The 15872-nt window shown below is 36.6% G+C and overlaps 2 protein-coding genes across 4 annotated transcripts; both read right to left on the reverse strand.

Annotated features, from left to right (window-relative positions):
- Positions 1-525: 525 nt before the first annotated feature.
- On the reverse strand, positions 526-6419 carry LOC119488233 (elongation of very long chain fatty acids protein 4-like). 2 transcript variants are annotated; one of them, XM_037769688.1, is made up of 11 exons: positions 6001-6419; positions 5864-5921; positions 4969-5156; positions 4692-4772; positions 4453-4509; positions 4249-4363; positions 3415-3542; positions 3140-3313; positions 1140-1189; positions 803-1038; positions 526-735 (listed from the first exon to the last, which is right to left on the reverse strand). In XM_037769688.1, exons 2-8 carry the CDS (start codon positions 5919-5921, stop codon positions 3149-3151), a joined length of 792 nt encoding a protein of 263 aa, XP_037625616.1. In that variant the 5' UTR covers positions 6001-6419; the 3' UTR covers positions 526-735; positions 803-1038; positions 1140-1189; positions 3140-3148. The 2 variants fall into 2 exon arrangements, with proteins under 2 accessions (XP_037625616.1, XP_037625615.1); XM_037769687.1 differs by having other exon boundaries at positions 527-1038; positions 6001-6058; positions 6181-6419.
- Positions 526-15099, reverse strand: mutyh (mutY DNA glycosylase). 2 transcript variants are annotated; one of them, XR_005206898.1, is made up of 16 exons: positions 14832-15099; positions 12977-13107; positions 12766-12805; positions 12606-12679; positions 12460-12501; positions 12299-12370; positions 11989-12102; positions 11805-11902; positions 9976-10120; positions 9749-9836; positions 9492-9674; positions 8759-8904; positions 8499-8648; positions 8094-8144; positions 7759-7992; positions 526-804 (listed from the first exon to the last, which is right to left on the reverse strand). XR_005206898.1 is itself a non-coding variant. In XM_037769684.1 (15 exons), the coding sequence occupies exons 1-15, from the start codon at positions 14935-14937 to the stop codon at positions 7855-7857; spliced, it is 1578 nt and encodes a 525-aa protein (XP_037625612.1). In that variant the 5' UTR covers positions 14938-15099; the 3' UTR covers positions 7540-7854. The 2 variants fall into 2 exon arrangements, 1 of the variants encoding a protein (XP_037625612.1); XM_037769684.1 differs by lacking the exon at positions 526-804 and having other exon boundaries at positions 7540-7992.
- Positions 15100-15872: the final 773 nt, after the last annotated feature.

Here is a 15872-nt window from a genome sequence, read left to right on the forward strand (position 1 = left end):
TATACATAAAATCTTAATTTATATATATATATATATAAAATCTTAATTATATATATTTATATATATAAAATCTTTATATATATATATCAAATCTTAATTTATATATATATATGTATAAAAAATATTAATTTATATATATATATAAATATATATATGCATACACTGCATAATGAGTATTTTCTTTTATACTTTTTTGGTACTTTAAGTATATTTTAATGCAGATACTTTTGTATTTTTCCTACTTTATGTATACTTCTTCCACCATTGGCCCTATGACTTACCAAGCTATTACAAAAACATCTTCTGTAAAATTAAATACCGGTTAGTCATTATTACATGCAAAGTATATTCTTAAATAACTTTAAAAAATATATATATATTTTTTAAATAGCAGATGTTTTTGTTCACTTTCTCCATGATAAAACATATATAGATAACACATCTTGATTGGCTGGCATGAAACCTGGTGTTTGTCCTGTATCTGGGCTTTACTATCCAAAGTTATATTCTCTCAATTTTTTTGTTCACTAACATTATACATTTTTATTGTGGTAATAAACATTTTATTTTACGAAACAATTATCTTACATACCGCTTGTAAAACATATAGTTTGGTCATTATATAGTGTTAAAAACATTATCTAGAATGAGGTCATTACAAATCAAACTACACTGATGATTCACTAAAGTTCCTACAGGAACATCTTAGCAGCAATATACATATTATATTAAAAACTGATTTTGTTATAATAACTTGATGGCATTTTGTATTTAATTTCTCAGTGATGGGACGCACAATAACTCCTTAATGTGGCAATATACTGTAGGGTTGATGCTTTGACAGTAAAGCACATGTGCATGAGAAGACACCATGTAGGACGTTCACAAACACAATACCATCAAGATTCCTGTTTAACTGTGTTGAAGAAGCAGCTGACGGAGAGCTGTCTGCTGTTAGCAGCACTCAGTTGGAGCTTTTTAGAGGTCTGTGGTTTCTTGTCCTTCTTTGTGCCGGTGTGCTTCTGATTTTTTTCCATCCTAAGAGACACAAGTAAAGACAAATGATAAAGGTGGAATCTGTTATTAATATGCGATTATAGAATAAAATACAATTTATAAATATACAGACGTATACTTACCTCGGAGGTTTGCTCTTTTTTGACTGTCCAGAGTCACAAAGCTTCACAATCTGCAGGAGATTTAACATGTTAACGTCTCATTTATTCAGGCTACACATGAGCACATGTGGACACTCACTCACTACCTGCTCTTCACATTCTCTGAAACTCAATTTAATAATCACAGTAACCAAAAGACAAAAAATGTTTAAACTGCAGCTCCAAGTTGCAGTGATATCAGGGGAAACTTGAACTTAAAATCCTGAAATTGTGACACATGGAAACTACAGCAAGTGTCTCAACACAACACAAGTACACTTAGGAAAGTAGGTTCCTGTTTTCTCACACTTGTCCTGGTGCTGCAGGTTGGCCTACTGCTAACCTCAGTTACACATGCAGGTTTTTTCAGTGTTAATATATAAACTTCAGCCCTATAAAAGCCCTATAACTGAGAGAATCAGCGTTGAAGTTACTGAGTGATGAAGTTACACCTTTGGCCGTTTCTTTTTCAAAATGAACAGTGTTTCTGCTGGTAAAAGTTTTTGCCTCTGTGGTCAGTCAGCTGATCCACTTCCTCAATATAAATATGCGGTTGTTAAGCAACGCATCTGTTGCTCAACCCACAAACCTCAACCCAGAAAGCCCCTTCCGAGAAATTTAAGAGGAGCAATTTTTGGTGCCACTGTTTTATTTTCTGTATAAATTTATATCTTTCCTGTATAGGCCTATGTGTTGTGTCTATTCTTTCACACACATACACACATATGGGCATTTGGGGTCTTTTCCATTGTGGTTGGAGGTGCAAACAACTGGTTCCTATGGAGGCAGAGGTGCAAATATGCATTATGGTGGACAGCAGTGTTAAGTAGAGCGTGATGTAACCGTGTGTAAAGGAATATTTGAGGGGTGTTGACAGTTTGATGCATAGCGTAGCAGCTATAGCTCACCTGCAGTGAGTATGTGGTCGAGCAAGAGTGTGACGGTGGGTGCGCTGACACGGTTGGATCTAGGTCATGGGGGACTTTAAGGGGTGGCAGAAATATATAGTCTATATGCTGATTTAATCACATACAATCACATACAGTATATCAATATTTGCTTGGACAAGCCCAAAAATTAAGATATTTTTAACTCAAAAAACTATTGTGGCACACGTGTAAAGCATTGACTGTAAATACCAAAAGGTGGCATTAGAAATTAATTGTTTTATTTCCAAATCTTCATACATTTTTGTAATTAAAAAAAACATCTTTTTTCATTGAACAAAAGCCTTTCAGCCAGTTGTATGTGGTAATTGACATTTTTTAACAATTTTTTTTTAATTAATCTAAATTAATGTGTTAAACTTGACAGCCCACTAAGCTTTTAATTAATTGTGAGGCATTACTTTTGCTTGGTGCTTGGAACGAGTGAATTTAGTGCCTTTTAAACTGGGTGCTTTTGTTTTTATGTTTTTTAATTTAACCTTTATTTAGCCAGGATAATCCCAATGTGATTTTGAATCTCATTTGAAAGATGGCAGCTTAAAAGTTTCACACAAACACCACTTAAAAACTCAAATAACAGACTTAAAAACAAAACAGCAAAAAGTTAAAAACAACATAAAAGCGACATTGTATCTTGCACTTGCATGACTGATCTAAAGTTTGGAAATGTTAGTCTGCAGAATGAGAGGTTGCAGAGAGGTTGGTAGCTGCAGGCAGTCAGAAGACACGTAAGCACCAGTGAATATCTGAGTTTAGTCCCTCACACTCAACTGTATCTATGGCCCTGATCAGACCTGGAATTAACATGCGTCCTGAGTGATCCAATCACAAGTGGACAGCTTGAAGTACGTCTGTTCACACCTAACATTACAATATGTCTGTCATTTGATGATGAGCACCATGAGAGAAACGTTCAGACTGTGAGCATGTTGTGCCCTCTAGTGGACACTAGTGAGGACAGAATCCCTCAAGCTGACACAATACTCTGTCAGCTCCTCTCATAAAGCCTCAGTGTGTTTGTGTGCAACGCCTCACCACCACGTCTTATTTCTGCTTCTTCTTGTTGACGTAGCTCTGATAATAGAAGTTACTGAAGAGGACGATGAGAGTGACGCAGTAGCCAAACACCACCGCGTTCATGGAGTCGGGGAAGTCGCACTCTGTGAACAGGTTGTAGCCCGTGTGCAGGAGGAACATCAGAAACTGCACCTGTAAAAGGCAGTTAGGGAAAAAGTCAGATCAGCTTACTTTGCAAACATATTGTATGTACAGTCGCCATTCTTTTCATAACAGAGCTAGAGGCCACTCACCAGCTGCAGAGAGGTGAGGTATCTCTTCCACCACAGGTACTTCTGCATGTGAGGGCCGATGGCAGCCAGGCCGTAGTAGGAATACATCACAATGTGTACAAAGGTGTTGACCTGGCCAATGAAGAACGCTGCAGGATATAAACAGAGGAATAAGAAACGGGCTGTTTCATTCATTTATTTATTTATTTAAGTCCGTAAAACATTTCAAATAAGACACTAAAGTTGTTAGTATTACAGTTTAGTTATAGAGCATTTCAGTCCCATTAGACAGCGTAATTAAGCTCTTGTTATTTGCATTCATGAAACAACATCTATATAATGGACCAAATAGCATTTGACTACTAAGTTGATGTGTTCTTTAAACCAGTGCCTGAAATGAGTCGGCACCAGTATGGAGTACTTTTACTTCTTCTTGCGTACCGCCTCATCCTGGTGAGTCTGTAGGTGCATACCCCTAAACACCTGCTGCATCTCTGCTTAAACATAGCGAGCTTATTGCTGGGATTACAGCTCTGTAAATGCCTTTGGTATTCCTTCTCATTATCAAATTTAATCTGTTAGGCCAACGGATATCATATTGTTTTGTAGCTTATATGCAATATTATATTTGTGTATAATTCTATTTGTATCAATAGCTACATAAAAGTGTTTTTATTAACCAAATATACAGATACAAACTGGAAATGTTTGTCGTATGTAGGTCTAATGTATATAATGAAATGCATAAAAAATACCTTTGAAGTGAGATATATTATCAAGATATACGTTTAAAATATATCCATACATCAGTATCATCATAACACTTACAGTAAATGACTAAAACAGTTGACTTACACTGTCCGCCGGCCACATACTTGACTCCTGCCCACCAGTTGAAGATCATGGTCCCGTGATGATAAACATGAAGGAAAGTCAGCTGGCTGTTCTTCTTCCTCAGGATGAAGAAGATCTGCTCATAAGAGAGGAGAGAAGAAGACGCTGTTACAGTTTCAACTCTGAATTTCACTGATAACTGTAAACGTTTTAACAAATACGCACCGTGTCACTGAGCTCTATGACCTTGGAGAAGAAGAACCACCAGCAGACTCCGGCCATCTGGAGGAAGGAGACAATGGAGAAATGTGAGTTTTACATATTATTAATTTAGTAAAAAGGTAACTGCATGTTTTAGCTTCCAAATTGCACATCAATCAGCTGTCTGGTAGGATTGGATGTTACACTTATAGCTTGTGAAAGACCAAATTTCTGCACAAAACACATCAAGGACACTTGCTTACCCTCACTGCCAGCGGGCTGGTGCTGTAATCTACAGGCTGACAGAGGAGGCTGTAGTTCGAGAGCCAGGATGTGACCAAGAACTGGTAAAATACACATACAATTACATTAAATAATACACCACTAACATAACCACTTGTATCATAAAACAGAAATTCCATGGAGCAAAATATGTTTTTGTGTGAACAGATAATGACGTTTTTATCTTAGCTCATCTAAGAAAGCCGCAGCTCAAACCTGTAAAACTGGATATTTCCATCATCGGAACAAACAACACACCTCATAGAACATGTAGGCAGACAGGCCGACCATGGCAAAGTTGTAAACAATGAGGACGCCTTTGAGGTCAAAGGGTTCTTTGTGTTTCATCAGTCGAGGGCCGGCCCAGATCACACAGAGGTACACCAGGAAGATGAGTGCCACCGGGACGGGGGAGTAGACTAGCAGCCACGGGTCCGTCCTCTTGTCTGGAACATAATAGAGCATACTTTATTTATATAGCACTTTTCAAAACAAAGTTACAAACTGCGTCATGAGACAATAAAAGCAGATAAATAAAGTAAGGTTAAACAAAACATCACAGAACATATCAATAATAATGAAGTAGTAAAATGGCAGAACCAGGTGATAAAAAACAAATATAACATAATATAATATAATAGAGCTGCCTTGATTTGCCCAAACTTTCTGCACTGATTTTTGGTTTTAGTCTGAACAGGAAATGCCAGGTTTTTACAGTTTGTCTTATTCCAGTTCAGCTCAGATGACGTGTTGCGTGTGCAGTTTTATGAATGTAAACCAAATCCTGATTCAAAAAGCATTAAATATTTAATAAATGTGCACTTGAGAAAAATAAAAGGCAGTTTTTGTCTGACAATGAAAGGGTCCCTGTTCCTCCCACTCCTATTAGTATAATAATAATTATTATATGCCTACCATTGTAACAAGATAACTTCATTTAAAAAGTGTAATGGTGGCTAATCATGTGACAAACCACAAAGCAGTTATTGTGAAGACAAGCTGTGGAGCACATCTGCAGCTCCCACACACACACACAGACTTGTTGTTTAGCCTGGGAATCGCTTCTACAACTGCAAGATCAAGTTTGCTGCACAACTAAAGCAAAATGAACCTGTATATATCTAGGAAAAAACAATCACCATCACCATCATACCTCCATTGTCCACTATCCTCTGGTGCACAGATAGGACACTTTCCCACGCAGAAGCCATCTGGAAACATAAAGAAAGTTAATGTCAAAAAAGAAGAAATTGCATTTAAAGATATAACTCTACTCACTGATTCACTCACCTTGTCAACTTCAGTGACCACGTTGGAGAACCTTTGGACACCAATCAAACAGTGTTATCTGGTAAATAAGTATTAGCAAAGTTCAACTTGCAGGACGCTCTGCAGCCAAATCCAGATATTCCTCTATGAATGAATGAAGACAGACTGGAGACTTCACTAAACATCAGTGTGGTGACTCACAGGAGGCTCTTTGTTGGACAGGGAGTTGTATTCCGCTCCTGATGAAAGAAAAGGTTCATCATAGTTGCAACATGTCTCTGCATTACTCAGCCTGAGACTGTTTATCCTCTTCCTCACTCTCAACTGGCAACAACCCCAATGTCACAGAGCCACCTGGTGGACTAGCAGTCAGTACACTCAACTTTATATTTACAACACAAAGTCACTGCACACAGGAAGCTACAGGGTGGAGTTGTCATCCTCCTGAGTAACTTTGAAAGACAGTGGAGGAAAAGTACTGAATCACTTCCTGTTTGCCTAGTATTTATTTGACAGGATCAGTTGGTTGTTACATGTTTAACACAGCGGGAGGAGCTGTTTCCATAATGACTGCCATAATGTGACTGACTTTCAATATTATTTCACTTTTCATTTGTTTCTTATATTTTGTATTATTCCATGTATTTAATTATATACCGTCTATGTATTTTAATAAAATAAAAGCACCCTCTTGTCCATCAAGATAGATGGATGGACAAACATATATATATTCTTCTACTAAATGAAATAAGTCATAAAATGAAAATATATTTTCATAACAAAAAACAGCAGATTTTTTTGTTCACTTTCCCCATGATAAAAATATTAGGGCTCGATTAAAATATTAATTGCAATTAATCACAAGATTGTCCCTAGTTAATCGCGATTAATTGCAATTTTTTTTATCTATTCAACATGTACTTTGAAGGAAGATTTGTCAAGTATTTAATACTCTTATCAACATGGGAGTGGGCAAATATGCTGCTTTATGTAAATGTATGTATATATTACTGGAAATCAATTTAAAAAAAAAAGAAAAGACAAATATTGTCCAGAAATCCTCACAGGTACTGCATTTAGCATAAAAAAAAGGCTCAAATCATAACATGGCAAACTGCAGCCCAACAGGCAACAACAGCTGTCAGTGTGTCAGTGTGCTGACTTAACTATGACTTGCCCCAAACTGCATGTGATTATCATAAAGTGGGCATGTCAGTAAAGGGGAGACTCGTGGGTACCCATAGAACCCATTTTCATTCACATATCTTGAGGTCAGAGGTCAAGGGACCCCTTTGAAAATGACCATGCCAGTTTTTCCTCACTAAAATGTATCCTAAGTTTGGAGTGTTATTTAGCCTCCCTCCTTGGTTGGTACTGATGGATTCCTTAGATTTTTTAGTTTCATATGATGCCAATATCTTTATAGAGCTTTAAAACTGAGCCCGCTACAACTTAAAAATCACAAGTTGCTTTAAAGAAATGAGTGTCTTTGAAATGAATTTGCGTTATCGCGTTAACTTTGACATGATAAATCTTGGTTAGCTGGCATGAAACCTGGTGTTTATCTTGTATCTGGGCTTTATTATCCAAAGTTACATTCTCTACACTTTTTGTCCACTAATATTACATTTTTATTATGGTAATAAACATGACATTAGTCATAATATAGTGTTAAAAACATTATCTAGAATGAGGTCATTACAAATCAAACTACCCTGATGATTCACTAAAGTTCCTACAGGAACATCTTAGCAGCAATATACATATTATATTAAAAACTCTTAATGTTGCAATATAATGTAGGGTTGATGCTTTGACAATAAGGCACGTGTGCATGAGAAGACATCATGTAGGACGTTCACAAACACAATACCATCAAGATTCCTGTTTAACTGTGTTGAAGAAGCAGCTGAGGGAGAGCTGTCTGCTGTTAGCTGCACTCAGTTTGGGCTTTTTAGAGGTCTGTGGTTTCTTGTCTTTCTTTGTGCCGGTGTGCTTCTGCCTTTTCCCATCCTAAGAGAGACAAGTAAAGACAAATGTTTAAGGTTGAATCTGATATTAGTATAGGATTATAGAATAAGGTATACAGTATATAAATATACAGAAGTACTTACCTTGGAGGTTTGTTCTTGTTGACTGTTCACAGACTCGCAAAGCTTCGCAATCTGCAGGAGAGTTAACATTTATTCAGGCTACACATGAACAGATGTGGACACTCACTCTTGCTGTCACAACTTTCTGAAACAAACTCAACGACTACAACTTCACATTCTGTGAATGAAACTCGCAGTAAAAGGGAAGATAGTAGCGTTTTTTAAACCATTAAAGGGGAAACTTGAAATTAAAATCACTGAAATCATGTAATGTGACACAGGGAATTACAGTATATAAGTGTTTCCACACACCAGAAGTACATTTAGGAAAGTATATTGCTGTTGCAAAAGCATGTTTTCTGTCCTCTCCTGGTGCTGCAGGTACAAAGCAGGGTTACACACACGCTATGTAATCAAAATACAAACCTTTTTCACTCCTGTGGACACGGCAGCTTCCTGCAGAGCGGACCTGGTGAGCCACTGTGCATTTTCAGTCTGTGTTTGTGCGTCAGCGTCCTTCAAACACACACTGTGAACCACGTATGTCTGGTGGATGTGGGAGAAGATGTGAACCACCTGCAAACAGCCAATCAGTGATCCATCAGACGGTCGTTACACAGCTGCAGAAAGAGTTTATTTGCATATAAAAGAGTGTATGACAGATAGGTGATAGACATCAAGCTTACCTCTCCCACATACTGGAAGAGACTTTCTGTCAGACGGGTTCCCAGTATCTCACTGATCTGGGCACACAGCGCCTTCTTCTGTTTCACCTCAGAGCTCTTCTCCTCCTGGAGAAGACTCGGAAACTCCCACAAGCCTGCCAGCAAACCTGGTAAATGTAAAATATATATATAATAAATAAAGCATTATTTTAACCCGTAATAATATATCATAATTTATTTTTGATTATATTTCGTATTACTATTCTGAATCTGCAAAGTAACTGATGATTAAAGTTATCAAGTGAAGTGGAGTAAATGGTACAATATTTGCCTCTAAACTGTAGAGGAGTAGAAGTATAAGGTAGCAGAAAATGGAAATACTCAAGCAAAGTATAAGTACATCAAAATTTGTATTGAAGTACAGTCCTTGGGTGTTCTTTTCCATCACTGCACGTCTGTATTTAGTATTTCTTTAAATTTTGTCTGACTGAGAGTAAAACTACAATGAAAATATCTCCCAAAATAAACACTGATGGAAATGAAGTAAAAGCTGCAGAATGGTTGAAGTCTACCAGAACTATGGAGCTATGAATTACTGCTCACATCCACCATTCTCTCAGCATTTCAAATAGGGAAGTGAAAACAAAAGAGCAATTCAATCTGATTATCAGACTGGAGACAACTTCATTTTGCAGACGAATCTCGGCCACCACAAACAGATCCCCAACCAGTGGGACACACTGCGGACACTGACCCTTGTTTGGCCTCTGTGTGAGCAGGTACTCGTCCTCGCCGTCCTCTCCAGGTCGGATCACCACACAGGTCAGAGTTCGCTCCACGCGAGGCGGCTTTTTCGCCGGCTTTCTGGGGAAGTTCTGAACACCCAACTCATCGTCCCAGGGCTCCGAGGGACACAACAGACATGTCCCGCTGTTCACTGAGGGAGAAGAGGAAGTACTTTAATATAATATCACAAGGTCTGATAGAGAGACAAGGACTCAGGACACGTACCACAGTCTTCTATATCAGGCAGGGTGGACGGCTTCCTGTCCAACTTCACCAAGAGCTTCCTGGAGTTTTTCTCTTGTGTGACATGAACCTGCACATTCAATGGACAAATCCCAACCTTTACACTATGATCCACAGCATTAATAATCTATATTAGAGCTTCTGCATTTACAATACAAAGCAAAATGTAAACCATAGCCATGACTAACTCTAGTTTAGCACATTTTTACCTTGCGGAAAGATCGGCAGTGAGACTGTACGGGACACTGGCTGCACAGTGGTCCTTTAGGGATGCAGACTCGTGCTCCCAGCTCCATCATGGCTTGGTTAAAGTCCCCGGGTCTCTCAGGGTCCACCAGTGTGTTGGCTAGACTCCTGAAATAGAACAGCATATTTATTTGAGCAATTCATCACTCCTGAATGAACAAAGACTTAATTTTGAATTGTCTTTAAGTTGAAACTTCAAAACCACTTTAATACCATTTACAAAGACTGACTTAGCTATTGAATATGTATTTTTTTTAGCTTTGATCACATAAAAAGCAGATATTCATTTTCACAGTTTATATTTAGACATGGACTGAAATAGCTGAAAAAAGTGAGAGTGGTCTGCAGCATTCAGAACAAACTCAACAATTAGGGGTTGAGAGTTGAAGTTGAGAGACAAACTGTCTCAACTATGTGCCTTTTGGATTTGTCCCAAATCCAATTTTGTGATTTATATTTTTAAGGAATATTCCTCAGTTTTTAGAACAGGATTTCCTTGACACCTAAATATCTTCACCTGGAAAAATATCAAACAACAACTGTTGCCTGGACTCGTCTGAGACAACACACATGAATCATTCTGTGTGGACTAAAACAAAGCTGTCCTTGCCAGACAGACTTTGAACAGGGCACCACAGGTAACAGTTTGTTTATGAAAGCCAATGAAAACTGTATGCAGAGTTCTTAACTGACCAGTAGAGAGGTGTGTTTGAGTGTCGGGCAGACATTGATGTTTATTGCGTGCAGAGCTTACAAAGGCAGACACCAAAAGCAAGAAAAAACAACATCACAGTAACATTCATAGATATTACATTTTTTGCGATTGCTTACAAACTAAATGTGAATGCTTTGACAAAAGCATCAAACCTTAACTTTTGTAACCATGCCTTAAACAAAGGCAACAAAAGTACAAACACATTTTCTGCTTTGCCCTTTGTTTGCAATTCTGCAACACACTTCTTACAAAACATTACACCGTTTTTTTTATATTAGACACACATACAAGAATGAAATCTCTTGTAATCACTGGGAAAACACTTTGATTCAAAATGCAAAACATACCAATCAGTCTGAGCCTAAAAATAGACCTCAGGTAAGCTCACCTATTTTGTGAGAACTTTGAAAACATGGAGACAGAGAGAGGGAGATGAAGAGGAAGAGGAAGAGAGAGAAGAGGACAAGGACAAGAACAAACAAGGGGATCAGGGATGACATTGCTTGTGATGTGGATGAGGTGATGTGGCCAGAACTGAAGGACGGAGGGTGGGATCCATCCTAATTTTACTGTTACTATTATTTTTGTTTACCGTTAAGTGAGTTTATAGTAACATATTGTACTGATTATTGTACTGTACTTCTACTTTTCTTTGTGTTTGGCAAAAAATAAAGCTGTATATTTTTTTTTCTGAAGCCTTTCTGTTTTTGTGTTCATTGAAATGTGAGTAGATGTACTGTACTGGAACAATCTCTCACAGAAGCCTGTATGAGAAAATTACAAAAGGTATACAAAGTACTAAAGACAGCAGTGTTTTGTATAAAGTACATCAGTCTGTTGCACGTGTGAATCATTTTGTTGCAAAAGGATTGTGAGGTTTTGACAGCAGTTTCCTTTTGACATAGAAATAAGATGTTTACCTCCAAGTGTTTTGTCTTATTTGGCTTGCGTGTAGAGTTTTGACACAATGAGCCAAATTCTGAAACAAGAGTGTAAGCAATCGAAAAAAGACTGTAAAGTAGGTGCTTGGATCAAAGTCAAAACTCCTGAGGATGTTAGTTTGAAGTTGAATCTCACCAAAGTGCCTCTGTGACAGCAGGACTGGTGCTGTCAGCTCCGATGGCCCTCAGGCGACACAGCACCCGAATCACATTGCCATCCACGGCTCCAGTAACCTTGGCAACAGAGAATTTTTCAACCCATCAGTGATAAACGAGGCAGTAAAGCTATCAAGAGTCTGCTCCGGACCATAGAAACACACCTGACCCAGTGCAATAGAGCCTACAGCTGCAGCGGTGTAGCGTCCCACTCCAGGCAGCTGTTTCAGCAGGCTGTCGACTGTACGAGGCAACTGCCCCTTAAGCTCTGACACCACCTATAACAGACCAGTGATACAATGAACAACCTGCACCACAATATTTCATTATTACACGCAATGTTAAGAGATAAGTAATTTCATAAATCTTTGCACTGAGCCACAAGTTTATAGTAAATGAAGAATACAGAACTCATCGGACTAAAATGCAGATATATGGCAGAGAAATGTTTGATTTACAAAACGCAACACAGACCTTTTGAGCTCCTTCATGCAGTCTTTTTCCTCGGGAGTAGTAGCCGAGACCCGCCCACATCTGGTTCACTTCCTACACATAAATGAAATCAATACATTTAGTTTGAAATCAATACTGTTTTAAAATCACCATTATCTTCAGGGACTGCTTTTAGTAATCACCTCCAGTGTTGCAGCTGCAAGATCCTGCACCGTGGGCCACCGCTGGAACACAAAGAGTTTAAATTACACATAATGCATGCAATATATTACATAATAATACATTTAATATATCACAAGGACTTAATGAACACCCCAAATATGCCTACCTTCATCCATTTGTTGTAATAGTTTATTACTGTGGCAACTTGAGTCTGTTGCAGCATGATTTCTGAAACCCACACTGGAAAAAAAGAGAGAAAACTGTCTTATAAAGAGTGTCGGCCGCTGTTTAAGATGTGTAATTTTGACTAGAAAACATCTTCTTACCTGCGTATGTTCTGATGTTGAGGTCTGACTCTGTCACAGCCTGTAAAAGAAATGCAAGAGTTATAGAAGTCAGCATTGTTCATCTTCTCTGTCTAACTCTAATTTACTTTCATAATGATACCTAATTAAAGTTTGTCTCTAACAACTAAACATGTGTGTTAAAAAATATGAAATTTCTTGTCAAACCAGTGAAAGAGATGTTTGTCTTTACCAGAGTCCTCCATGGCAGCTCTCTCTTCTCCCTGTCGTACCAGCTGAGGAGCTGAGAGCGCAGCAGCACAACATCAGCAGGATCATGGAAAGTGTGGTACGCGGACGGTGAGGAGGCATTCGTGGTTTCCTCTAAAGACCAAAAACATCAGTCTCATTCAAACTAAACAGATTTTTTACAAGTCAAAAATTCTGATGTTAATGCATGCATGATCTATCAAACACCCCGGGATGGTTCAAATGTTATATGTTGAGGGAGAACAACAACAGAACAGGGGACACTAGTGAAGTAACAAGATACAGTTGGCAGATTTATTATGTGTCATAACTTTACATTTCCTAGTTCACACAACTGCTTTATAAGGCTAAAATCCATTTAAAAAATTAACAATTTATTCCCTGTAAGTGTGAAATGTAACATCATAAATGGGCCCACAGGACTAATGTGGTCACTTTCTGAGGCTGTACACTTCACTACATAGTTGAATGAAAACCTTTTTAGGGCTGCACCTAACAATTATTTTTATCAATTAATCTAATGGTTATTTTTCCAATTAGTTGATTAATCTAAAATCTGATTTATTGATTATTCTAAAGATGATTTGTTATATAAATTGGGGAATAAAAAATAATTATTAGAATAATTATTCTAAAGATTATTTATTTAACAATTAATTTAACCTAAAACATATTTAAAGAATTATCTCATTAATATTTCAATATAATTTATTCAATCATGGTCTCTTAAAGACAAACAAATGTAAAAGGAAACAACAAGTATGCACTGCAGGGCATTATTCCCAGTCTTAACTGGTAATTTCCATTTTGCACTATAGGGCTACAACTAATGATTATTTTCATTATCGATTACTTTCTCGAATAATCGATTAGATGTTTGGTCAATAAAATGTCAGATGAAAAGAGAAGCTGGAATCAGAGAATTTTAACTTATTTTTTCCACAAAAAAATTACTCAAATTGATTAAACGTTTCAGCTGTATAGATCTATACAGCCCAACATAAAATCTCAAAAATAAAATAAATTCATTCATTTCATTTCAAAATTTATTTCGAACATGTAGAAATAAAAAAATAAAATAAAGAAAAAGAATGATCATAGCAACAAGTGGACAGTCAGAAACAAGTAGTATTTACATACAATGAAAAGCATAAGAAAAATAAATTGTCAACACTTGAAGCCTTGATTTACATATTCAAAAAGGAGTGAGAAGAAGTATAAACTTATTTAATCCCACCCCTTCTCCATAAGTCAATTATTAATTATTAACCAGCTTCCTTATTGAGCCATACATATACTCTAATTCAAGTTTCCTAAATTTGTTTAACTATAATTATTTATAATTATTCCAACTATAATTATTACCTTTAATCTGTCAAACAGAAATATAAATTAATTACTGATATAATTATCCTTATCAAAATATAAATTTGTTATCAATGCAAAATTAAAGCAAGTTCAATTCAAGTAAATGAATATAGTGCAATCCAAGTTTAGAAATCCAGCAACAAGAAAATAAATGAAACTGTAAAATTCAAGTCACTTTCAGGAGGAATACCAAAACATTGTGCAACCTCAAGTTTAGCCTTCAAACAAAAATGCAGACATATACATGGTTGTATTAAATGACTGGCTGTTGTGTTGGATTGCATATAAGACTACAAGTGTTGCTCTTATTGTGAAAATATTGTGAAAAACATTGTGTTGCCTGATGTGGATAGACATCGACAAACACATATTGTGCTGGTTCATATTCACCATCATATCAATATTGATGAGTTAATTACCCAAAGTGTCTGTGTTTTAACATGATAAGTTTAGTAACATCAGCATGTTACCTTCTTTCACAGCAGACTTTGGTCTCTTCCGGTTTGGTTTTATTGTTTCTACCATCTCCAGTCCGGCTCTCTTTCCTTTAACCATCGCTGAACGTAACCTGCTCATTTTTTAATCTACTACATGTGTAAATAAAAACGTATTTCATTTCTCTTCGCACAACACGGGCAGACTTGTTTACTTCATTTTGGTTCCCGCCATGTTCAGGACGGAAGTTTTGGCTGATCGCCCAATCAGCTGCGAGGAAACAGCGGAAGTGCGTGTTGCGTCATCTCCGGTGGGAGGGTCCAAATCAAAATTATGCAGAGGACAGTCTGTGTGCTTGTGCAATTGTAATTTCATATTGATTATTATTGATTATCATTAACCTGAATTAGATGAGGCATTTTTTTATTTATTTTTTTTATTTTGTATTTATGTTATTAGTGCATATTAATAATAACCAAAAAGTAAATTATCATGAATAAAGTGAAAGGCAAACTAATAACAATATGGTGTAAAACTGTATTAGAACTGTGCATAGACAATAACAGAGTGATTTTTTTCCTATGAAATAACGCAATCTAAAGTCCAAATTGATCAAATTTAAAAAATAATAATAATTACACTAATGATAAAGGTAAACAACAAATCTGAGAATTAAAAACTGTGTGCTTGTGCAATTATAATTTCATATTGATTATTACCCCGTATTAGATGAGACATTTTTTATTTTTTTATTTTGTATTTATGTTATTAGTGCATATTAATAATAACGAAAAAAGTAAATTATCATGAAAAAAGTGAAAGGCAAACAAATAACAATATGGTGTAAAACTGTGTTAAAACTGGGCATAGACAATAACAGAGTGATTTTTTTCTATGAAATAACTTAATGTAAAGTCAAAATTGATCACCTTTTCTAAAAAAAATAATTACACTAATGGTAAAGGTAAACAACAAATCTGAGAATTAAAAACTGTGTGCTTGTGCAATTACAATTTCATATTGCTTATTATTGATTATCATTACCCCGTATCAGATGAGGCATTTTTTATTTTATT

Source organism: Sebastes umbrosus, chromosome 5 (assembly GCF_015220745.1).
Source record: "Sebastes umbrosus isolate fSebUmb1 chromosome 5, fSebUmb1.pri, whole genome shotgun sequence".
Lineage (NCBI taxonomy): Eukaryota > Metazoa > Chordata > Actinopteri > Perciformes > Sebastidae > Sebastes > Sebastes umbrosus.

Coding starts and splice junctions, on each gene's coding strand:
- mutyh (XM_037769684.1), bottom strand. CDS start 14,937: ATGAGCAGGTTACGTTCAGCGATGGTTAAAGGAAAGAGAGCCGGACTG. Junction 13,108..14,831: donor AAAGTCTGCTGTGAAAGAAG/GTAACATGCTGA, acceptor TTTGGTCTTTAG/AGGAAACCACGAATGCCTCC. Junction 9,675..9,748: donor GCCTGATATAGAAGACTGTG/GTACGTGTCCTG, acceptor CTTCTCCCTCAG/TGAACAGCGGGACATGTCTG.
- LOC119488233 (XM_037769688.1), bottom strand. CDS start 5,921: ATGGCTTCTGCGTGGGAAAGTGTCCTATCTGTGCACCAGAGGATAGTG. Junction 4,773..4,968: donor CTGCCTACATGTTCTATGAG/GTGTGTTGTTTG, acceptor GTATTTTACCAG/TTCTTGGTCACATCCTGGCT. Junction 4,510..4,691: donor CCAGCCCGCTGGCAGTGAGG/GTAAGCAAGTGT, acceptor TCCTTCCTCCAG/ATGGCCGGAGTCTGCTGGTG.